Source organism: Nycticebus coucang, chromosome 9, assembly GCF_027406575.1.
Source record: "Nycticebus coucang isolate mNycCou1 chromosome 9, mNycCou1.pri, whole genome shotgun sequence".
In the NCBI taxonomy this organism is placed as follows: domain Eukaryota; kingdom Metazoa; phylum Chordata; class Mammalia; order Primates; family Lorisidae; genus Nycticebus; species Nycticebus coucang.
Window position 1 is genome coordinate 24,142,268 of NC_069788.1, and position 25,178 is coordinate 24,167,445.

A 25,178-nucleotide genomic window follows, 5' to 3' on the forward strand; every position below is an offset into this window, starting at 1 on the left:
TAAAAATTCAATGAAGCAGGTTGTGACTTTCTCCCATGTGTTTTGACTTTTCTTTTTTCTGGTTCTTAAATGATTTCCAAGAAGTTTAAGAGCACATAAATCTCACCTTGAGGTATTTTTGATTTTGCATGGCTATTATATCAAGCAGCTATGATGTTTTAATTTTCTTCTTGCCCTCTTCACTTTTATTAATTTCTTTTTTTATCCTACAATTAAATGCAATAGTATCTTAGGGTAGATGAAAGAAAACATTTTGGCTCTTGCTGGTTTTGAGACTTCATACATCTCTAATCTGGACAATGAACTATCTATAAATAAGGATGATAATTTAGAAATTTAATTAAAAACACATTTTGAAACACATTTATTGTTTTTCTTTCAGAATGGAGAGGTAGGCTTGGATGCTATTCTTCTCTTTAAGGTAATAGTTGCATTGTGGGACTGTTTAGCTCCTTTCTATCAACTGTAAGTATACTGGACAAATAGAACCCATTTTTATATAATTTAAATGTATTTCGTATCTACAGAGTTTTATAATGTGGAATTTCTTATTGTATTGGGCTAAATAAAATCGGAGAATGACTAAGATATCTTTACCATTTTACGCAAACATACAGATGCATACACGCGGCTGGAAATATCACCGCGTGCTGGCTGTTCATTCCCACTTCTGTCTTTGTAGTGCCTCAATGGGCCCAGCGATGTAGGTTCCACTCCAGCTCCCTGTATTTGTCCTCCAGGAAAACCAGGACAACAAGGACCCAAAGTGAGTAATATGGACCTTGCTATTTTTGTTAAAACACACAAAGAAGGGCTGAGTAAACTCATAAAATTCCTAATCACTCTCGACCCTATTAGGAAATGTCAACCTAATCTCTCATAACAGTTTACAACCTAAGTTTTAGTGATCTTTTTAAAAAAGCATATTCTAAGCTGAACTAGTTTTGCACGTGAAACTGAAGCACACAGTAAGATGAGGGAGGATTGTTTATTTGTTTTCCCTGATGCTGCTGCTGGATCCCGAAGGTGATATTTCCTTACCGCCTGGTAAGGAATGCAGAAGGGGGTTTATTAAGAGATGGTCTAAATTCTTCAATGTCTATACTCTTAATTGGTCAAAATGATTTTCAGATGGAAAAATGAAGCAGGAGTCTGAAATTGGTTTTAATATTGTGAGTTTGATATCTAATTCTAAAAGCAGAGGCATTTTATTTCACTTAATTATCTAATAATTAAGGAAAGAATATTCTTTGAGTCTTTTCCATACATACATATGTTCCTGTTGCATTTACAGATTTATTTGTATACGTATGTGCACATATGTATTTTTGTATGACTACAGCCATGGTGTGCTTACTATTTTGTAATACGTTACTTTTTACATAACAATATGATCTGAACATGCTATTTAATATTTTTAATTATGTTGATACTTATTGTGGCATCACTTAGGCACAGCCCAAAATACTGAGAAGTGGTTTTCCCACTATAGATAAATCTTATTTATCATTATTTAAAGATATCACTTACATGAAAAAAGAAGTGTAATATGAAAGAAAGCATGATTTCCTAGCCAGAAAAAAGTGTTTATGCATAGTAATCATCTCTTAGTTGAAGTGACCTTAATGATTTTTGCTCAATATGAATCGCAGTGTTCATTTAGACCTAATTTTTTAATCAATGGTTCAATTACTGTAACTGAAAAAGTTTTACTTTTGGGCTGCTGAGCTGAAATAATTTCATTCTTCTCCTCTTTTGTGCATGTTTTGATGATCATTTTTATCCTTAGCTGTTAAAATTAAGAAATGTAGTGTAAGAAGTGTACATTTAGTATCTCCTTCAAAGGGAATCTCTGTTTGACTTGGAATTTCGCTACAGTTCACAATAATGAATTTATTCTTATAAGCTACTTTTAGATTGCATTTAGGAAAGTTAATTCAAGGGTTCTTTAGTTTACGTAACCACGTATTATATAAAATGCCTTGAAATAAAAGAGAATGCCTCGTAACATTCTCCTATGAGAATATATAACCCCATAAGATAGCTCAGTGTGCCCTACCAGTAGGTTCTTTTAAAAAATAACCAGTGTACGGATACTAATATGAAACCAATATATAAACAATTATATGCCCGCACGAATGAAAAAACACAAGTATAGTTTTGCATGGGGGAGGGGAGAGAAGAAAAAGAGGGGAGGTGAAAGGTGGGAGGGTAATTGGTGGGATATCACTTAATGTGCACATTGTGAGGGTGTTCAGCTTGCCCCCTGCATGAAGGGCTCAACTGCAATTTACTTTACCTTAATTGAAAATAATTTAACCTAAACATTTACACCCTCATATTAATTTGAAATAAGATAAAGAAATTATATAGTTTGTTTGACTTGGAATATTATACATCAAAATGATTTCGTCTGCAGGAGCTATAGTGTGAACATGAGAGACCATGTTCTGACATCTTAAAGCCCAGAGTGTTTTCCTGACTGTCCGGGAGGTTCAGGCCACCTCCAGAGTCTTGAGAGGGCTGCCCACTTTGGAATAGGCACCTGAGCAAACCGCTGATGTTTCCTGATTCTTCCCATATTTGTCTTGTAGTGACACTTATCTTTATTCACATAGTTTCTACACTAAATTTTTAACACACCCATTGTCTTATCTGGTGGAGACTTTAATTCCAACCTTTTCAAGATTCGTGTGTTCCTCATTTTCTTTCTCTTTTCTTAGTCATAATCTAACCCCATTGCCACCTACTCCTCTAAGTGAAATTGCAGTTTTCCACCAGTCTTCAAGTTGGTGTGGCTTCTTGATCTGCTTTCCATTTTCTTCGGAGAATCTGGCAGGAGGACAGGAACACACACACACTCTTCCATCCTTTTAGGGCTCTTTACTCTGGAGGTGGTTCCTTACCCAGATCAGGGACCTTTACGCGAAAAATAGAATCCATAGTAACATTCAGAGATGCCTTTCTGTTCTGGCTTCAAAAGTTGATAGGATTTTAATTAGTTCAACAGAACCTGACCTAAAACAGATCAGACAATTTCACTTTAGCTCCCCCATTTCTGAATAGAGTCACATGTAAAGAACAGACCTAGCCTTTCTATTAAGCAGAAATAGAGTTTGGGGAGTTGGGTGTTGAGTCATTAGACTGAAACAGATGAGAAATTATTGTGCTGGAAAGTGGCTAAGTGATTATTGTAAGAGAAAGAAAGTCATCCCTTTAAAGCTAAGTTCTGAAAAACGTGACAATCCTATTGTAAAACCAGATCAAATCGACTAGCTGCTCCACACTCAGACTTACCATGTCATCGTAATACTTTGTGAAGCATCAAAATATATTATCTGTTATTAAACTGTGAACCTCTTGAAGAATTACTTATTCATTTTTTTATCCCTAATGCCAAACAGGGAATGACTAAACTGGTAAATCTATTGGAATCATTTTTAATATGTAAGCCCTTCTTTTTTCACAATGAAGGTTAATTAAAATAAAGTTCTCCTTTGGAATTCTAGTGTCTGGCACACTGCTTAACAGTAATAATTTTTGTTGAATAAATTATGAAATCATTGGAAAAATAGGATTTACTTCTCCCCCGAATTAGCCTATGTAGGTTGTTTCTGTTCTCTGAAAGATCCAGGCAATTTCCCATTTGCAAACAAACTCCCTTTCAAAAGACCCATACCTGCAAATGGCAGCATCTTCCCCCACTTTGGTAGCCATCGGGACAATAGTGGAGACAAACCCTTCGCCCTTTAATCTAACTTTATGTGTTAGATCTATTAGTTCAGAAATGGAAAGAAGGTATTTTTTTTTCTTTTGGGAACAATTTCTTCATAACTTCTTGGCTCTGAAAATATTTCCTTCTCAGGCTATGTTAACCAGTGTGATGAAAATGTGTCAAACGGTCTATGAAACTAGTGTATGGTGCCCCATGATCACATTAATGTACACAGCTATGATTTAATAAAGAAAAGAAAAGAAAAGAAAATATTACCTTCTCTACAGCCATATCCCTGTGGGTGCCCTTTGTGTCACTATAATAATTCTACAAATTAAAGATTCATTTGGACTTCAAAGTACCTTCTGTGTAAAACACAAAAACCTTTGGAAAAATTCAGGGACCACTGGCATTTCCACTGGGCATTTATACTTTTATGTTAATTTTCCCACAACAAGTGGATTCTTTCTAATCTTAGGGAATATTTAGATTCCTAGGGAGGGAAGATGTTATTTTTGAAGAGTGAAAAAGGTCTTAAGTCAGATACTTCTGTGGGTAGCATAAAGGCATAGGTTTTTGAGAAGAGGTCTTGAAAACATGGTATTGGGGACTAAGCGAAGAGTTCCAAAGACATTTTTCTTGGATGAACCACTTAAAATCTTAGCTTACTTTTGCAAGCACAGCTGTTTCTAACTTTATTATTTATATTGACACTACTTTAGAGGCCATATTCAGAGATGTTTTAGTTTAGTCCATGACATTCCCACCCCTGGCAACAACTCAAAAATCCTATGGCACAAATTCAATTAAACATACATATGTATTTTGCTTTTTGCTAAATACATATTCTTAAAAATGCAAACTGTGCAAATGTTTCAATTAAATTAGAATGAAGTGTATTGGAAATTTAGTCCCAGTTGTAATGAGTCATATGTCCAATTTAATGTATTTGGAAAATTTTTTCCATGTTAAATTTTTTAGCAGTCCCCAGGTCTGGTTCTGATCAGTTTATACATATTAATGTGGGCAGGAATTGTAGCCTTTAGGAGCTTGGACCTGAGAGCTGAACAGGCCGGGCTTGAATAGCATCTCTACTACTGCTGGGTGACCTTGGCCAAGTTACCTAACTTCCCTGGGCCTCAGTTTTCCTATATAGAAGGGAGAATAAAAATACCTGCTTCATAGGATTATTGTGAGAATTAAGTAATTCAATATATGTAAGCCTTTTAGATCAGTGCTTAGCATATAGTAAGCAATAGAAATTGGGTGTCAGCTTTTATTACAGTAATAAAATTAAATTTTTATTATAATTGGACTTGTTGCCAATCAGCTAAATATATCCTTCCAATTTTATGGAAACAACATCAAACCCACCTGGAATTTTTTTTGCACATAATTCAGGAGGGTAATAGTCAAAATAACTAGTAAAATCTAACAGTAATAATAGAACCTACATAAAGATAATTTTCCCTCTGGGGCTACTAATCAGTCTTGAAGTCCTTATGAAGTTGCTTTAGATTTATCTTGTAGGTGATGATTTAATTTGGGAACTTAATTTTGATTAATTTAAAACATAGTAGAACTTCCATAGTTGATCACCTCCTGACATTGACCACCTCCTTAAGTTGACCTAAATTTTATAGACTGGACATGCACCACATGTACACATCAGTACAGTAGGCCTGGTTCCTTATGTTGACCACCTCCGTATGTTTATCAGCATGTCCCTTAGGTGGTCAACTTATAGAGGTCCTGCTCTATTATTATTAAGTATGGTTTGTAATTTCATTTGTTGCCTAAAAACACTAGTCCCTTTTCTTTTGGTGCCACAATTTGATTTTAGCCTATCATAGTAGATGTTAAACCTTGTCAGATCCTTTTGATATCATAGGTTTAGCTGATATTAATATTTTGCTAGTAAGCGAGTCATTGCCAGGAGATGTGATTTGAAATAATCAATCATAAAGTAGTTATTGAATCTCTACTTGATAGCCAACATTGTGCAAAACTAAAGTAGAAAATACAAACCTTCTTATAGAGCCTCAGTCCAACTGATAGAGACTTCACTAATGTAAAACTTTGAGAAAACACTAGTTACTCATATGAATAGGTGATTAGTAATATAAGAACTTCCATAGTGGTTCAATAGAAAAAGATACGGAAAAAATTCAATAACAAGAAAGGAACGGTGATAGGGAATTTTGTCATGGTGACACTTAAGTGGAAAAGGAAGAAATTCTTTTCTCCCCAGGAGAAGAAAAAGATGGAATTTTTTGGAAGGCAGCAAATCCAATCTGAACATGGATAAGGAAAAATGACAGGAGATTGGAGATTAATGAGGATCTTCTCAAAATAAGAAGATGGAATTTCTCACTCCCTAGAGACTCTGAAAGTCGCTCCCTAACACTCAGCCAGCACGGCAAGTCCTTGGATTAGAATTACAAATTATATCTCTTTAGTAAGACATTACATGCTGCAGAATTATTTCCCCCATCCTCTCTGTTTTTATAGCTCTACTTTCTCTCTTAAAAAGAAAAAAAAAAAGATACTTCCCTCTTCTCAGCCTTTTCTAATGCTCAGCGTTGCAGGATGGCTTCTAAACGAATAGCCCATCCCTTCTTTATTGGTTCCTTAATAGAGTTCACTTAGTTCTTTCCATTTTCCCTGTTATATTTCAGGAACAAATCTCTCTGGCCAGGAATCTGAAGTACTATTTCACAGCAGCAACTTTGGCTCTGTAAAAGTACCCTTCATCGCTGGGGTTCTCTGTGAATGACTTCTTGATAACAATAATGAAGAATTATTGAATGAAAATCTGTTGCCTCTATGTGGGAGGTGGAGACTGATGGTGGAGACTTCATATTTTTCAGCAAAGTGTCCCACATGGATTTCATGAACTCAGGATATATAAATATGATTATTTAAAAATTTTTCTTAGAATTAAATTATAAAATACCCTTATCTCCCAAAGTGTTACTTTCATTGCCTTTCTACATGGATGGTGACCATGTGAATCCTCAGTAATGGCCATAGAATGTGCCCCAGGCTGTTACAATATTGTATACAATAGTCTTCTTTGAAGATCTTCGGTTTATGAGGACAAAGGTCATTTTTTCATTTCTAACATACTCCATGTACTCAAGGATTATGGGGGTTGACAGAAAGTTACTTGGACTGGGCCTTCCTCTCACAAAAATATCAAAGTTTTAGGATTTCAGTATTATATTAAAATTTGAGGTTGAAAATAAAGACAAAGTGACATATTGACAGGATTAAAAGAAGTGACTGGTATACAGCTTTAATCTTGAATCTTGCATGTGAGATCACATGGTCTGTGGATTATTTTTAAAATAATTATGAATTGAATTATTATATTAAAGGATATTGATATTTGTGGTACAACATTTGGGACAGAATTAAGTCTGAGTCAAATATTGCTATCATGGAAATATGAGTCAAATATTGCTATCATGGAAAACACATTTTCTATGACACTTCATAGTTTGTTCAAAATTCTAAAAATGTATCATGTCAAAAATATTGATATTTCACATCAGTGAAAAGTACTTGTTATGCCTCATGTGATCACAGAAATCAATCACTGAATGATACAATAAAAGTTCTTATTTTAAGTTCATATTTTATAATTTGATATAGTTTTTATAACCCCATTTTGGGACTTTTGTTTTTAAAACATATGGAAGCCTCAAGTAATGGAATTGGCCTTGAACCTCATTGGGTCCTGATTGTACCAATGTGGTTGGTTGTTTTGTACTGAGAAAATTTTTTTTGTCCCTAGGGTGACCCTGGACTGCCTGGGAACCCTGGCTACCCTGGACAACCTGGTCAAGATGGTAAGCCTGTGAGTACTGAAAGCTTGGTCATCTCCAGTACTGGGATTATAGTGTCAAAGTAAAGACTGCACTGGTCAAAGTTAAACATGCACAGAGGACTTTATTCATGGCTACTGCCTTAATAGAGAGACTGAATTCTGCTGAAGCAAAGGGAGGGAGAGTTTTTGAGTGCTTTGGGTGAACCAGTGGAAAAATACTAGAAGACTTAAAATGGAAGGTTGATTAATGGGATGAAGCACATTGAGTTAGTCCTCAGTTTTCAATTGCTTTTCCCTGTTAGGCTATCTGTGTTTGCTGAATGGTGCCCACCAAAGTTAGGTTCCTATCTGCCTACAGATACTGGAAGATAGGGCACGATATTCCTTGATAATTATATTTCAAAGGAATGGCTCTCAGATCCTTAAGAAAGACATTAGACATTCCTGGGTATAAAGTTGGTAAGAATCTTTTAAAAAGATCTACATCTTAAGGGGAAAGAATACAGAATTACAGGTTCTCTAAAGTACATGCTCTAAGAACAGGGAGGCATGGAATCGGGAAGACTGCCTGCTTAAGTTAGTCAGGCTAAGGGTAATGTTAAGGCCAGCTTGGTCAATAGAATTAGCCTTCTAGTAACTTTTTAGTTATATTACTTCAAAATTCGATATGTCTTTTCTACAATTAAAGATTTTCCAGTGAGTTTGTAGCACCATAAAGGACTAGGTTTAGAAATCCTATTCTTATTTTCCTGCTTAACTATGGAAGTAATCAAGTAAAAAATTTTTTAAAGTTGATATTATTTTCCCAAAGAATATATGCACTAGAACATACTTGCAGTCTGACTTAAAAAAAATCCTCCAAAGTTCAAGAGAAGTCTAGAGACATTTAAAGGGAACATAAATTACATCAGCTTTAAGCCATTTAAGGCAAATTTTATAGGTAAGTCACTGTCAACAAGTTTATAAGAGTAAATAAACATTAAGAAGTAGCTTTCAAATGTTAAATAATAATTGCCACGAAAGGTAGCATTTCCTAAAGACTTTATCATGAAACATTAACTCTTACCCTGAAGGGATGGGAATGTTGTATCATGAATCAATAATGTTCAAGAAAGGAAAAAACTGCAGACATTATATTAAATCATCAATACCTCAGACTTCAGGATAGAAGAGTTGCTTAAGTTCCTGAGAGAGGTTTGCTAAGAAATTAACACAAACCCACTAGCCAGCTTTTGAAGAGTAGTGATACCAGTATTGCACAGGATCCGGGATCCTCTCTAGAGAAAATTTATCAAAGCAGGGAGGCTGGAGATATAAAGTGGTGAGGAGAGAAGCTGGCAGTGGGCTGGGCTTAGGGCTCTTTATAGAGCAAGAAGAGGAGGAGGAGCCAAAGAACTGCTGTGTGATTGGCTGCAGAGCATGATGGCCGTCCATTTAGGCTTTGAGAAATGGAGTGCCTAGTTTTGGTTTATGATTTAATATGAATATGAAAGTTATCTGGAGAGTAGATTTAAGAGACAAGAGTGGAAGAGGGAAGACTATGAAGAAGGATATTTCATGATTCTAAATGAGGGATGAGAGTAGCCTGGACTGGGGTGATGTGGTAGAATAGAGAAGTGATCAGATTCAGGATTATTTTTGAGGTAAATCTGACCAGAATTGCCAAAAAATGTAGATATGTGGGGTGTGAAATAAAGAGAAGGATCAAAGAAGAATCAAAAGATTTTAGCCTGAGCAACCAGGTGGATTGTGGTGCCATTTGCTATGCAGGAGGGACTGAATGAGATGTAGGTTTTGTGGGGTATCTTCATCTATTTTATGTTGCTATAACTGAATACTACAGATTGCATAATGTATAAAAAAAGTTTATTTGGTTCATGGTTCTGAAGATTGCAAAGTCCAAAAGCATGGTGCCAGCATTTGGTGAGGGTGTGCCTGGAGGCCATGTGTGGAGAAAGCCTGAGCTAGAAGGAGGAGTGTTGGGGGAAAGCAAGAGAATAAGAGGGCAGAACTCATCCTTTCTTACCAGGAATTGAGTCTTGCAATAATTAGCCCAACTCCAGATGACAACCTTAATCCATTCATGGGAATGGTGTTCCTGTGACATAATGATCTTTTAAAGGCTCTGCCTCTTAAAACTGTTACAGTGGCCATTAAATATCCATGTGAGTTTTGGAGAGGATAAATATTCAGATCATAGCAGATGGGTTGAGAATGCATTTTTGAACATGTTGGAGGTACCCAGTTGGGTACATAGACATATATAAAGAAGTGAGAGTAGGTGAGATCATTTAGGAAATGAGTACAGATAAACAGAGGAGAGGAACCCACAGTGGACTGAGCTTAGGGCTCCCTTACAGAAGAAACAGAGGGGAGGATCCATCAAAGGAAACAGGGGAGGACTGGTTAGTGAGATAGTAGGAAATTCAGGAGAGTATGTCATCCTATCAGTTGTGTCACTGTAGTCAAGAGGTCAAGAAAAATGAGGCCAGTGACTAAACTATTGGATTTGCCATATGGGAGTCATTGAGGATCTTGATAAGTGGGATTTCAGGAAGGGTTAAAGAGAAAATAGAAGATAAGGAAACAGTGATAGTGAATACAGATGCTTCTGAGAGATCTCAAGGGATTAGTAGAATGGGGGTGATGTGGGGCAAAAGCAGAATCTTTAAAAGATGGGAGATATTTTAGCATGTTTTTATGATGATGGAAATGAGATGAAAGGGATGGGTGGAATACAAGTTTGGGAAGTAGGTGATATTTGCAGGAAGAAAATCCATGGGTAACCAGTCCATGGAGGGCATTGGTTCCAGTCACCAGGGAAAAGTTTGGCTGGGATTAGAACAGGGGTCCTCAAACTGCAGCACATGGGCCACATGAGGTGGTGTGATTGTATTTGTTCCCATTTTGTTTTTCTACTTCAAAATAAGACATGTGCAGTGTGCATAGGAATTTTTTCATAGTTTTTTTTTGTTTAAACTATAGTCTGGCCCTCCAACAGTCTGAGGGACAGTGAATTGGCACCCTGTTTAAAAAGTTTGAGGACGCTTGGATTAGAGGATGGGCAATGAAACCTTCTATGGTGTAGGGGGCCAAACCAACAGCACAGAAACAGGTGGTGTGTTTTAGGGGAAGAGGACAAGGACATTTTTATCACCAGGCAGCTTCTCTGTTAATTGAATCAAATTGAACAGACTTAAAACCTAATATCTTCCCTTTTTATTTATCTTCGACCCCTGTGGTATGCTAACATTTGCCTTATTATTTCTTTTATAACCCATCCCTTTCTCACTTTAGCCTAAGATGTTATATGATCTTGTTGCATTTCCTCACTGCAAATCCTTTGTTCCACTGAAGGTACTTCCCTGAGGGGCTGCATGAGTTGTGTCCTAATCACACTGAGGGAGGTAATTTTTCTAAAGGGGAGCCTCCTTTGCCTGGAGACCTCTTTCCTGGGACTTACTTTTTCTGAGGCTAGCAGCGGAAGGGCTGCACCATCTCTGAAGCAGAAACACTTCACAGGCTGATATGTCATCTGCTGGCATGTCATAATCACACAGCGTTCCCTAACAGCACTGCTAAATAGGCCTTTTGCATTTTCAGTGGTGAAGATTCCTGGGCAGTGTTTGCAGGGGAGTGCTTCCACAGGCTATCGGCCTACAGTTCAGTATCTTCCCATGAATGAACTGCTGGAGATTAATTATTGTTAGCCTGATATAATAACCGTGGATATTACTCTATGACCGATTTAAGTTATAATGGACTTATTGCTTCATCTTGTTCAGCACATGTATGTATGTGTTTTTGTGTATGTGTCTGATTTTGTGTATAAGTATAGCTACTGTAGTATCTGATAATAGTGTCAAAGAAAGAAAAAAAACATTGTAGTAAGCACAATAATGGTCCCCCTTCCCCAAATGTCCACATCCCAATCTTAATACCAGGGAATGTTTCTTTGCATGGCAAAAGGGACTTTGCAGGTACATAGGTCACCATGAAAGTTATGAGACAGACTGTGTTGTGGTCCATTATTTCACTTCCAAGAAACACAGTCGATTCACTGTGCAAATTTTTGATTCACTTATGCAAATTTCAACTTGCTCGGCTCATCAGTGTTGCTGGGAGGCCTTCGTTTCTTTCTGTCCATGCGGATTTTATATCTCTTGATTTTCATGTACCTCAAAACTTTCATAATGACCCATGTATGGTTAATTTAAGGATCTTGAGACGGGAAATTGTTCTTCTTTATCTGGGTAGCCGTATGTAATTAAAAGGCTCTTGATAAGGGGGAGGCAGGAAGGTCAGTGTTGGAGGAGGAGTTTCAGTGGCAGAAGCAGAGATCACAGTGAGGCAGCCAGGCACCAAGGAATGTAGGTAGCCTGAGAAACGGAACAGGGAAGGAACAGATTTCCCCCTACAGCCTCCACAAGGAATGCAGCCCTGCTGACACCTTGATTTTATTCCCCTAAGATCCATTTCAGACTGCTTAATTCTCTAGAATTGTAAGACAATTTTTGTTGTTTTAAGCTACTGCGTTGGTTATAGCAGCAGCAGGAAACTGAAGCAACAACTCAAATTCTGTTTTCCCCTAAGGTATGGATTTTTCTTAAATACCTCCCTCCATTTCCACTCCTGTTTCTTTCTCTCTGCAGGAGATGTGAGGTTGGGTAGCCCAGCAGGAAGGGCAAGCCAGCCTGGGAGCCAAAACAGCTGAGGGCCATTAGTGTGTGTTCGTGGCCAGCGGGTGTGGGAAGGTGTGGGTGGGGCCTCTGGCTGGCTATTGGAGCCATCTGGACCAAGGAAACTTGGATGGAACAATTCGAAGGGAATTCTGCTTTGTTTGGACTTGTTTCTGTGCAACCCCCCTCAATAAGCAATTTGAATCTTTTTCACACATTATACTGAGGCCAAGTCAACTGAAGCTTTAAATAGGAAATTATTCCACTCTGGAGAAATACTAATTTTCATGAGGAAAGAACCTTCCACCAAAATTAAAGGGCTATTTGAAACTCTTCCATTTCTTTCCCATTTCTCTATCAGTTAAGTAACTTCTATCAGCACATTGTCTGAGCACATGATCAATTTTATCATTATAAGATAGAGAGAGAGAGAGAGGGGTAGGGGAAATGGGTAACTATGCTGCTGTGTAATTCAGAGGTGCACAACGACTAAAGGCATTATACTGATATGACATTGACTTTTAAAAAGACGATCATATGTGGAAATAGCACTAGTTTATGATTGTATACAAGTTTGTATTTTTATAGTGCTTATTCCTGTTTTCTGTCATTATCAGTTACTTTTTATCAAGTCAAGTGTTTGACTAAAACCAAAGCCCACACTGATCATTGGTGAGATATGGGGTTGTTTTGCTCTCTACTTGTCAAAGTTGCTTTGCTTTTATGGGGTTCAGTTTCTGCATCTGGAATATGAGAAGATGCCTCCAGATGAGGCCCAGGTTCTCTCCAGTTTGACATTCTAAGATTCCACGAAGTTCAGCTTGTTTGTTAAGAGAGAGGGAGTCCAAGCTGTAGAATTCTGAGATAATTTTCCATATTGATGGCTTGAAGAAGGGAGTTGGGAAGACTGATAGCATGCTGCTATCAAGAGACCGAAGAGTAGGCTGGTCTGTGGGGTCAGTGGGTCACACTTAGTGATCTCCTCTTGTCTCTGTCCCCTTCAGTGTGCCACTGAGTAGACTAGCCGTGCCAGGATATGGCCAGCTTTCCATGGAGGATTAAACCTGGTAGTTAGCACAGGTGGAGAATTTCAAAATTGTATTTCTTATCAAACCACACAATATATGCACGTTGGGGGAGGATTAGTAGGGATTGAATTTGAATGGTTAGGAGGGAGAAAGGAGGGAAGATTACCTGGAGTTTTTCAGGCCATTGTGATGAACTTGGCTTTCCATTTAAGTGAGCTCTGCAGCCATGCAAGTGGCACATGATTTAACATATTTTTAAAAGGAATGACTTTTGGCTTCTAAATTGAAGCCTCTTCTAATATGAAGATGAGGGCAAACAGAAGGAAAATAGTCAGGAGGTTCTTGTAATAATCCAGGAGTGAGATGATGGCAGCTAGGATGAGAGTGGCAATGGTGAGGGGAGAGAACTGCTTATGTTCTGGGGATATCCTGAAGTTAGAGATGGCAGGATTTGCTAATTGAGTGGGTGTGGATTTGAGAGAAAGACATCAAAGGAAGTTCTAATGATATGCGCAAAAATGAGGAGTGAGAGCTGGGTGAGGGAAATCAGGATTTAGTTTTGACTGGCAAATATATATGTTAGACATTCAAGTAAAAATTTTAAGTAGGAAGCTAAATGTAGAAGTCTGATCTTCAGGGTCAATTTCCCTTTTGTGAAGTGCCTTTTCTTGTCTTTTGTCTGTTTTCCACAGGGATAATGGTATTTTTCATATTAATAAGATCTTATGCATTAGGAAAATTAATCCTTTGATGTATATGGTGTACATATTCTTCTGTTTATTCATTTGGTTTATAATTTTGTTTTTAAGTTTTAAAAATGTAATTTTTTCCAGGACCAAGTATTTTCTCCTTTCATTTTTTTCCAGTATTTTTTTTCAGCATTACATATTTTACTATATGTTAATTTTCATTTATCATGATTTTTAATTCTTGATTTCATTGGGAATTTAGTTTTATATTTGGGGTGACACAAGAAGATTTGGACAACTTGAAGAATAAGCTATTCTGATGGTGAAATTTAACTGGAATAAATGTATAGCTCTTACTCATCTCTGAGATGGGATTCAACCTTGATGAAGATGATCAAGACATATAACAGGGCTGCCTAAAAGGCTGATGCAATTTTTGGCCCAGTTAATAAATACGTGACATCTGTATTGAGAAAGGTGACACTCTTGCCTCTGCAGGGCTGGGATTTGGTTTAGGACGCTCTGCTTGAGGGACGTGCAGGAACTGGAATTCATTCAGTAGAGTGTAACTGGGATCATGTAAGAGCTCAGAAGACGGCCTGTTAGAGAGGGTTTACTGAACTTCGGCCATAATTCAAACACGAGAGGCTGCTTTCAGCCATTTAAGAATGGTGGTGGAGAACAGGAGGGCAGGGAGGAAAATGAGCTCTTAGGCCTGCAGAGCAAGCGTGACGGGGAGGGGACGGTGAGTAGTAAAGCTAGTGGATCCAGGAGACCTGCTTTTTATGCTTTCCTCCTGTCAGACATGAATGTGGTGCCAGTTGTGGACTCGACAGTTTAAGAGCTGTGGGGAACGTGGGGCCGAGTGCCATCGAGTTTAAAGAATTGGAAAATGGGATACATTCAGATGAAGGCCAAAGCAATGGCTATTATTTAGCTTGGAGAGGAGAATTGCAAGAGGCGGTTTAGTAATGAAGTGTGTGAAGCATCCTTCTGTCAAGAACAGTTTCCACCTGAACTCTCTCTTCGCCTCCATCTGGGCTTCTTAGCAAGCAGATTTACTTGTTTATTTAGTGTGTTACCTCTTCTTCTCTCACTCACCCCCCTTTTTTTCAAGATTTATTGCCTCATTTTCTCCCACTGCTATTAGACACACACTACTCTCTCCCCTCATGAGAGACTTGCTCGCTGATAAGCTAAAATATAGACCATTTGTCTTGAACGAACTATCCTGTACTTGCATAGTTCATCTCTTTTTTCTGTAATAAAATATTATTTAAATCTTGTATCTCTGTAAAGCTTTCTTAGACAAAGCCTCCACCTTGGTGAAAAGGGATTGACATATGTAATGGGCTGCCTAAAAGGGTGATGTAATTCTTGGCATAGTTAGTAGATTTATAACATCTGTATTGAGAAAGATGACAGTCCCTCGGGAGTGTCAGATTTGGGTTAGGATTCTACACATGAGGGGCATGCAAGAACTGGCATTTATTCAGAAGAGCATAACTGGGAGCATGTAAGAACTCAGAAGATAGCCCAAGAGGGAGGATTTACTGAACTTTGGGTGTCATCCAAATGAGAGACGCTGCTTTCAGATAGTCAAGAAATATGGTAGAGAGTGAGCAGACAGGGTGAAAACTAGCACTCAGGCCTCCAGAGTAAGCTCGGTGGTGTGTGTCTGCTGGGTGTGAATAGTTAGCAGTCAAACAAGTGGAACCCAGGAGACAAGCCTGACCAGCTAATTCATTTTTCTTTGGTACTCTCCTTATGTAACAATCACATGTGGAACATTCCATGTTTATCTTACGTGTCTCTGAAATCATGTACTTATGTTGTACATATTGTGGGTGGGTAGCTTATATAATGTGTGTAGACATGGTATATTAACAGATATGCACACACTTATTTGTATATTTCTGAAATTCTTCAAAGACTTGTGCTGTGACACATCTAGCATTTGTGATTTTACTATTTTTATTTCTTTCCTCTTGATTTCTTTATTAAATCATAACTGTGTACATTAACGCATTTATGGGGTACAATGTGCTGATTTGATATACAATTTGGAATGCTTACATCAAACTGGTTAACGTAGCCTTTGCCTCAATTACTTAATTATTGTGTTGGGACATTTATACTCTTTAAGTTTATAAATTTCTAAGTTTAAGTTTATAAGTTTACGCTTATATGGTGTCTTCTTTATATTGTATCTTCGTGCAGATTGTAATCTGCATGAAAGCAGATTACTTTTCCTATGAGAGTTCTCCGTGGTGGGGACTGGTTGGATTAGTACATATTTGCCGCACCCCCGGCATCAAGCCGTGGCGGGATGGCTCTGTCCGCGTTGTAAAAACTGTGGTAAGGCGGTGAGTGCTCCCCGGAGCGTTGCCCCCAGTCCCCCTGGCTTGCGACAGCAGCGCATAAGTTGCCTAGCATGCCTTTTGGTGAACGTAAAAACTCACGAGGTACGGCATAAAAGCCTAAAGGACTTTTACCCTGAAACCTGTCTGTTCAGTTGAATGACTGATTATTGCCTGATTGTTTTGAGAAACTAAGAATAAACACAGTGACTTACTGATCCACAATTAAACACAGCAAGTATGGCTGTGCCGGACTCAGTGGCTCCAAGAGAGCCTGTACAACAGCACGTCCCCACCATAAATGTCAGTGAATTGAAATAGTACATCGAGAGAATGCAGACACGGCAAACAAGATGTTCCAACATGACACCTCCTGCAGTAAAACTTTACTTAGAAAAACATCTGACTTCACTAATTAGTAAAACTTTACTTAGAAAAATGTCTTACTTCACTAATTTTCATATGTAACACAAATCAATAGAGTAGTTTAATGTTTAATAAACAATTAACTATGAATCAAAATATAGTTACTAATTAGAGTAAAAATATATAGAAGTAGTCAAACATTATACATAAAAGAATATGTTCAGCTGTTTTTAAAAGAGATCATAAGAAACTGAGAACAATTACAGAACTAAGAGAAGTTACAAGCCTTGACATTCCTAGATAAGGGAAAGCAACCAGGTGTTACTAATGAAACCACTTCTTTAGAACAAAAACCTTGAAAATATACAGTGCATCAAAAGAATGTAAATACCACAAACAAGATGTTTCCAACCTGATATCCACCCACCCTTTCCCCCTATCTCTAACCTTGTCTTTCCTAACCTCACTTTCAATATAGTTTAGTTTTCATACAATATCCTTTTATTTCTCATGTTTCCTTCACACTCTAATCACTTATATAATTCATAATACACCTCTAATCATAACAACTATATATAATCATGAAACTAAAACTATGAAAGAAAGTAGTGTTGTATGTTAAAAAACACATTCAACTTTAGATAAAGGAAGTTGAAAAGTAACTGCTGCTTATCAGCTACCTCACAGCTGCCTTTGTTCCCCCTTGCGGGCAAAACACTGTGTAAGATAGATGGTTGAATGCTTACATTTGTAAGACAAGATAAGAACTTGTGACCACCTGCAAGTCATAAAAATGTCTTTTGTGATTTGTAATGCTTTGTCAAAAATGTATAAAAGACACTCTTAAAATTCAGTAAAGTTGCAGCTACTTTCCTCATCACTTGTGGTGTCTAGTAGTCTGTCAAATCACCCTGCGTCGACCTTCCAATCAACCTGAGCCGTTCGCCCTGAAAGCCCTCGGACTGAGACTCATTCGACTGGCGGTCCGCGACACATATTCATCTATTTGTTTGCTTCTTTATTCATCCTGTCATTCAGAATGATGTATTTGTTATTTGTTGGCTGTTTACTGTGTTCTTTTCTAGGCTTAGAGAATATAGCAACAAACAAAACAACATAATACCAACCTATACCCTGCCATTTGAAAGGTCACATTCCACTGAGGACATAGATAATAAATATGAAGTATTAGATGGTGTTAGCACTATGGAAAGTGCCCATACTCCCAGGATTTGGGAGGCTGAGGTGGGAGGATCACTTAGCCCAGGAGTTCAAGGCTGCAGTGAGCTATGATGAGCTCCAGCCTGGGCAAGCAAGACCCTGTCTTCAAAAAAGTACAATGGAGAAAATATAGCAGGGCAGCAAGAGAGAGAATGAGGTTATAAATATCAACTGATCACCTCCCCTGGAGCATGAAAAGCATAATTACTGGAGATTTAGGTTGAGAAGTAAGAATTACTAAAAATGGTATCAGCTACCTTAAAAGGTTGTACATTTTCCATTTGAATTAAGCTTCGTGTAACTTTACTCAGGGAATGAGGCAACTTACCAAAGTTTAACTAAATTCTATGAACCTAACAGCCTAGCTATACCTGCAGAGATTGTCCTTTATGTGCTTAGCTCAAGGCACATATTAAAGGAAACTGGATGATGTTATTCTCTATTTATCACCCATCTACCTTTCCCTGAAGGAGAGAGGATTAGATTTAGATTACATTTCGTTAACAGTGAATGTACTTCGCTTTAATTTGAAGGACAAAATCTGTTTACTGCATAGCAGTGGCATATCTAAATTAGTCCATAAAAATGTTTTTTATTGTGCTACTTAATACTCATAACCAACTGAACTATATTTCCCTCCAGAGCCTCATCTCAGTCAGTGATATCATCAGCCATCACCACTGCCCGAGCCAGAAATCTGGGCATCACTCCACAACTCCAAGTCCTCCCCTCTCATAACCCATTGTCATGTTAGACTAAATACACCTTGAATGAACTCCAGTTGTACCTACCATTCTCTCTTCCCTGCAGGAACCTCCCACCTGGACTCTGTGCTTTTATTTACCTGCTCTAATCCATCTTCTAGCAGGAGTGTCCAACCTGCAGCCTGCAGGCCGCATGTGGATTGCATGAGGACTGTTTTGCATATCTGTGGTGTCAGATATTGGGAAAATTATGCACTAACATTTTTCTTTTTCCTTTTTCTTTGCTCATCAGAGTTTGTTAGTGTTTGTTTATGTAATGCGTGGCCCAAGACAAAACTCTTTTTCTTCCAATGTGCAACAGAGCAAAAAAAAAGGTTGAACATCCCTGACTGAGTATAGCAAGTGATTTTTTTTTCAGGTCTTTAGTCTTGTGTGACCTCCTGGTTTAAATGACTTTAGTGATTTGGATAAAGATCAAGTTTTTCCGGAGGAGCCACAAGCTGTGCAGGTGACCACTAGTCTACTGTTCAGTGTTGTTTTGATCTCCCTTTTGGCTCTGTGGATTTGCACACCCTCTCCTGTGGCCTGGCATATGGAAGAAACTTCTATGCACCGTGCTTCCTGTAGAGTTGTCTTTTAGGAAACTTTCTGACCGATGTTTCTTCCCCTCTCAGAGAAGCGTCACTTTTTCTTAGGAGTTAGCTTAGGTATAATTTTACATATGCTAATATAACCGTTTAGTCAAGTAATGTAAGCAATCAGTGAAAGCATATAAACTTTGACTAATAGTTGGGTTAGGCAGTGCATTACTTTTTACATTAGCTATACAAAGAGAGAGATTTATGAATTTTCTTGGAATTTAATTGTGTAGAGCTATAAAGTCTGCCAATGACTAGAAGATTCCACAGTGCACATTAAAAATACACACTTGATTTGAGTTACCTAGTTACCATGGCTGCGTACCTAAGAGTATCTGTTGGAATTTTGGAAAAATTCGAAGAAAATTATGTAATAGAACAAACTTTAAATCATATTCTTACATTTTGAAAAGAAGGGTGACATTTAATATTATTTCTCTGGATTTTATTCTGAAGTTGAGAGTATTTAAAAGAAGCCAGTATTTCTACCCTCCTCACTTCTTTGAAAAAAAAAAAAAACATACATATTTATATTGGCAGAATATTTTATGGTATGATTAGAATTGGACTCAGCTGAGATGGTGACCCTTGCACATTTTAAGATTTTATTTCCTTAATTTCCATTTTCAATGCTATACATCTTTCCTGGAGCTTTGTAACTATGAATCATGGAAGAAAATGAAATTGATTCTGTCTTCTTTTCTTCAACCCTACAATTTGGCAGTGAGAGTATTTTTTTCCCTAAAAAGTGACTCATTTATAAAGAGGCTTTCTGTGAACATGGAAAAGACTTAAATACTGTCAGAAATCTTGCAGATGAGGGTAGGGTGGATATTTGGACCTGCTAATAATTGCAAAATGGCAAAAATTTGTGTAAAACAGTATTAATCAGGCAAAGATCATAGGAAAGTTATAGTTCTGCAGTGAAACACAGAAACTTGTGTGTTCAGAACAATAAAAACTCAGTAAGCTATTTAAAAAGCTTATCATTTTTCCTGTCAGAGGACATTTTTCTTGTTCTAAGATACCCTGTTATGAGTCAACCCCATGTTTTCTTTCTTTCTTTTCTTGGAAATTGTTCTGTTTTGTAATAGTCTCCCTGTTAACTTTTATTTTCCTGATCATCATTCCAAAGCTGGGTTTTGGAGTTTCATCCAATTTCTTCTCGTGTTTTGCCCTGGGATCCCCAGCTTGGATGTGATTGGGTTCTCTATATTTTGTTACTAGGCATTGTTTCTCTAGATTCTAAAATCAACTTTGAATTTCTTTCTGCAACTAAGTGCATTGGTTGCAGCTAAGTAGATTTCAAGTGCGTGTCATTGTTAAGTTTAGAGAATAAATATGCCACAGTATTCTTACATTGTAGGGAGCAATTATTACTCCTGTATGGTAATTCCTTTGAGGATAAAATAAGCAGAGCCATTATAAAATATACAGAGGTAAAGTTTGCATGTTGAGCATTAGGGGTGCTATGGTAAAAGACTTTGCTAGGCGAAGAGACGTTGCCAAAATCTCATAGAAAGTAAAGGGAAGAGTAAAATGTGAACTCAAGGTCCTTTCAAATTTTATTTTATTTTATTTTATTTTTTCTTTCGAATTTTAAAATTCATTGTCTTTCCACTTCACTGTGTTGCTTCTCAGGATTTGGGGATTTGATGACTTGAGGTCACATCATGAGTCAAAGGTGAGGTGGGAACACAGCCCAGGGCATCTCCATGTTGTTTTAAGCTGTTAAAAATGTAACGTGTCCTCTCTAACAAATGCACCATACCAACTTCTTTGTAGAGGAAAGGCAACACAGTGACTTCTGATCTTTTGTAAAAGATGACTTTTCTTAAAAAGGTAAAAAGGCAGATATGACATTTGGCTTAACTTTTGAAAAAATGGGAAAGAAAAGTAATTCATTATGTGTGAACTTTGCAGATGACTGACCATTTTGATTGACAGCCAATCTCCATGGTAGTTTTCTTTTGAGGAATTTTAGGAACATTCCTTTCCTCTGGGCACATAGAATTCTAAATAATTTAAAAATAGTCGTACAAAATGAACTTCTTTGAATATGATGAGTCATTCTAGAATGATCAGATTTACTCCACCAAGAAGCACTTTCTGGTAGATGATGTTCCCACTGGCGCTGTCAATTTACTGTGTAACTTTGGGCAAGTTACTTAACCTTCTGCGCCTTACTTTCCTCATCTGAAAATGGGGATGATTTAGAACCTACCTTAAAGGGTGGTAGTGAGGAGGGAATAAATTAATATATGTGAAACATTCATGATAAATGTCACATAACCATTACAATTATTATTTTTTCCAATTACAGCAGCCTATTCTAAATTATGTCAGATTATCCAGAGGATATGTAGAGAGTTTTGAAGGATCTAAAAAATATTCTTCCTGGTGGCATTAATAAGCCATCTAGTTTATTCACTGCTAGCAGTGACAGAGTTGAGATTTAGTTTCAGGCCTATCTGATTCCAAAGTGGTTGAGAGAAGGAGATTCAGTGAACAACTGGAGTGGTAGAGATATGGGGCTGAGCAAGCTCTAGGTGGATTAATTTTCTTCTTTTATTTGACTGATATTGAGACTAGGAAACACATGATATCACTAAAAGTTTCAATTTTCTACTGAAAGGTGCATGAACACAGAAAGGTTCCTGGGGGAAAGAGATATTAAACACTTTCATGCACAGTGGCTGACTTAAAGGTTAATTCTTCCAATGCTTAACCAATAAAAATGTGCCCCCAAATGTTTTCAATGGTGTAAATTCAGAAATGAATTAAAACTGGTCCCTGATCTCGAGAAAGCACATAATCCAGTGACAGAGACAGTGCTAGTCCAAATGCTAGTCCAGACAGCATGTTCTGGGCTTGAAAATTGCAGATTGTTTTATATGGAGTGTGGACATTGATGATGAGACTTACTGTTCACTGGCAAAGTGACATGGTTAAAGATTGGGCAAGGGGACTCAAGGTATTTGAATGCCATGGAGAAATTATGATGATGTACTCTAGGAAGAATTGAATGCAGTATGAAGGAAGGGATGATGGTTGGCGGTAAAAGCTGTAGAGTTGGCATAGTTCTGGAAGTAGCTGTAAAAGCATTTTACAAAATAGGAAATGTAAATGGACGTAAAAGGAAAACAGTCTAACACTGATCTTTCAGAGATAATCATTATTTTTAGTGTAGCTAGCAGATTGTATTACAAATATTATTTGAAAAGGTGGGAAGAAAAACAGAATAATGATGTCTCTATTATAGTTAAAAATGAAGGTCAGCGCAGATGGCTATGAATAGCCACTTGGAAATAAAGCTCTTGGATCTAGGAATAAAGATGTAATTGGAAACCTCAATGAGATCTGTGTTAATACTGTCAGCACCAGAAACCGGTACCCAAACACTAAGATCCAAGAAAGGTGGAATCTGAATAGCGACTGGAACTGAAATGGAATCTGATAGTGGCGAATGTGTTTGCAGGGGCCAGGTGGCTCAGGTTAGCCTGAGTGGAGCCTGGGAAACTGGGTAAGTGTTCATGGCCTGCAAGTTTTTTTGGAGACTTCAGTAGTCAAGTTCTGAGTGAAGAATGAACAGTTTGCCTTTTTTAAATCTTTTATTTTTGAAACAGAGACTTGCTGTGTCACCCGGGGTAGAGTGCTGTGGAGTCACAGCTCACAGCAACCTCAAACTCGTGGGCTTAAGTGATTCTCTTGCCTTAGCCTCCCAAGTAGCTGGGACTACAGGCACCTGCTGCAATGCCCAGCTATTTTTTCTTTTTACTGTTGTTTAGAGGGCCCAGGCCGGGGTTCGAACCCACCAGCCCCAGTGCAAGTGGCCAGTGCCCTAACCACTGAGATATGGGTGTTGAGCCAATAGTTTGCCTGTGACTAAAAAAAAGCTGTGCTGTTCTACCAAGGTTCCAGTTTCTATAAGGATATGAAAGAAAAAAAAAAAAAAGCAGTGGAGATGAGACTTTCCCCTCCATTAGCAGACAGCTCAGACCTGGGGTTAAGGATCAAGCTGGACATGTCACAACCACATTCTTAAGTTAACATAAGCAACTTTCTAAAGCAACAAATCAGAAGGTTACTATAGACTTAGTCTAAAGAATAACATTCATCAAAGTTTAATTTATTCCAGGGATTAACTCAGATGACTGTTCATCAGGTAGTTTAAAAATATATTACATTTGTTTAATCCGCCAATGTTCTGAGGGTTTTTTTTTCCTTAAATATGTTGAATGTGTTCCTAATATATTTAGAACCTTTCTTTGGGAGCTGTGAACAGCTCTTTATTTTCATCTAAAAACTTTCCTTTTGACTTAAGACTTTCTGCATATTTGCACTTGAGAGATATTCGAGATCTTTCCCTGTACATTTTAAGGATTTCATAGTGGAAGGGTGTGATTGCCTTATTAAGCATTTGATACTTTATTATTTTGGAAGAATCACGAAGTCAAGTTTTAGGTATAAGAAACTTGAGACAAGGTAAATCCTGAAATTGATAGCTATGTGTCGTAAATATGGTGAAATATTAATTGTTTATTGTTTTATTTTTCTTTAGGGATATCAGGGAATTGCAGGATCACCAGGCGTCCCAGGATCTCCAGGAATACAAGTATGCAATTCTTTTATACACATTTTAGGAATCTAATTTACAGTGAACAAAAAAATCATAATTAACAGAATTTTATTTTGTGGTTAATCTAGGGAGCTCAAGGACTGCCAGGTTACAAAGGAGAACCAGGGAGAGATGGTGAAAAGGTAAACACACCCCAATAAAAATGTAATCAGTGACTTTAATCACTCAAAGACAAAGGACATTAGCTATGATGGCTCCCATTCAACAACGTTCACCATGGCTTTCACCTAATAGGTACAACATTATAAACAGTATGCGGCACACTGTCTGGGTGAGGAACACAACTGCATCAGGGCCCTTACTTAACAAATGCACACATTGTAACCTAATTGTTTGTACCCATATATTAATATGAAATTTAAAGAAAGAATTGTGGGCTTGGAAATTTGTCAGTGGCTTTTAGCCAATAAAGCTCACAAAGGCTTTCTCACTTGATAAAAGCGATATTCACTGATGACTGTCAGATGGGATAGAAATTGACTCTGCCTTGAAACCATATTTTCTGTGGTTAAGTTCCTTAGAAAGTTACCATCTTAAAAGAGAGTGAATTACATGAAGTGAATGTGTTACCCCAGTAGCCTCAGATAGCCCAATCTCCACAACAGGTGGCTATCTCCACAATAGGTGGCTATCTGCAGGTGGTCTATTGGCTTAGACTGAATGGACTTTCTTTTAGGAATGGGGACAAACAGGATTTGTATTAGTGACTCTCTCCTTTTAATTTTTTTTTTTTTTTTACCACTCTAAGATTTGCCAAGCTTCCTATTGAAGTATATGTTCTTTAAATATGTCAAATATGTTTAATATTTTAGTACTTTCCCATGGATCTAGTCAATAGCTACTGGCCCTGGTGGCTAGTCAGTGTCTGAGATGCCTACCATTTGTATTTGCTCAGATCTCCATGTTGATTTATTACCTTAATTTCTAAAATACGGTTGTATTTTCAAAGTCTTTTCATCCAAAAACTTTCCTTTTGATTTAGTCATTTTGCCTATCTTAGGCATTTTGCTGCTTGCTTGTGCTATAGTAATTTTTGAACTGCCATCTGCAAAATTCTAAACCTTGTTAAAATAACGTGCACAGTATTTATATCTGATCTAGATATAAATACTAGACCATGTCCATTTTATACTTTTATACTTTTATGGTTCCTTACTTTGGTTGCAGAAAATTGTAGTTGTTGAAAGTATCTTACCAAGTAACTTTCATACTGTTTGATCTTGGGCAAGTGTTCAATGTCTCTAAATCTTATATTTAGATTGGCAAAATGAGGATTTAAAAAATAGTGTGAGGATTATATGAGATAA

At 37.4% G+C, this 25,178-nt stretch overlaps 1 protein-coding gene across 2 annotated transcripts in view; it reads left to right on the forward strand.

The window, feature by feature from the left end:
- Positions 1-25,178, forward strand: part of COL21A1 (collagen type XXI alpha 1 chain) — a 199,336-nt gene that overhangs the window by 81,080 nt on the left and 93,078 nt on the right. Inside the window, exons 9-13 of one of the 2 annotated variants that reach the window (XM_053603382.1) lie at positions 383-391; positions 683-766; positions 7,515-7,577; positions 23,794-23,847; positions 23,940-23,993. In XM_053603382.1, the coding sequence (XP_053459357.1) occupies positions 383-391; positions 683-766; positions 7,515-7,577; positions 23,794-23,847; positions 23,940-23,993 (264 nt within the window). Of the gene's footprint in view, positions 1-382; positions 392-524; positions 767-7,514; positions 7,578-23,793; positions 23,848-23,939; positions 23,994-25,178 lie in introns of those variants that run through there. The other variant, XM_053603379.1, reaches the window with a different exon arrangement.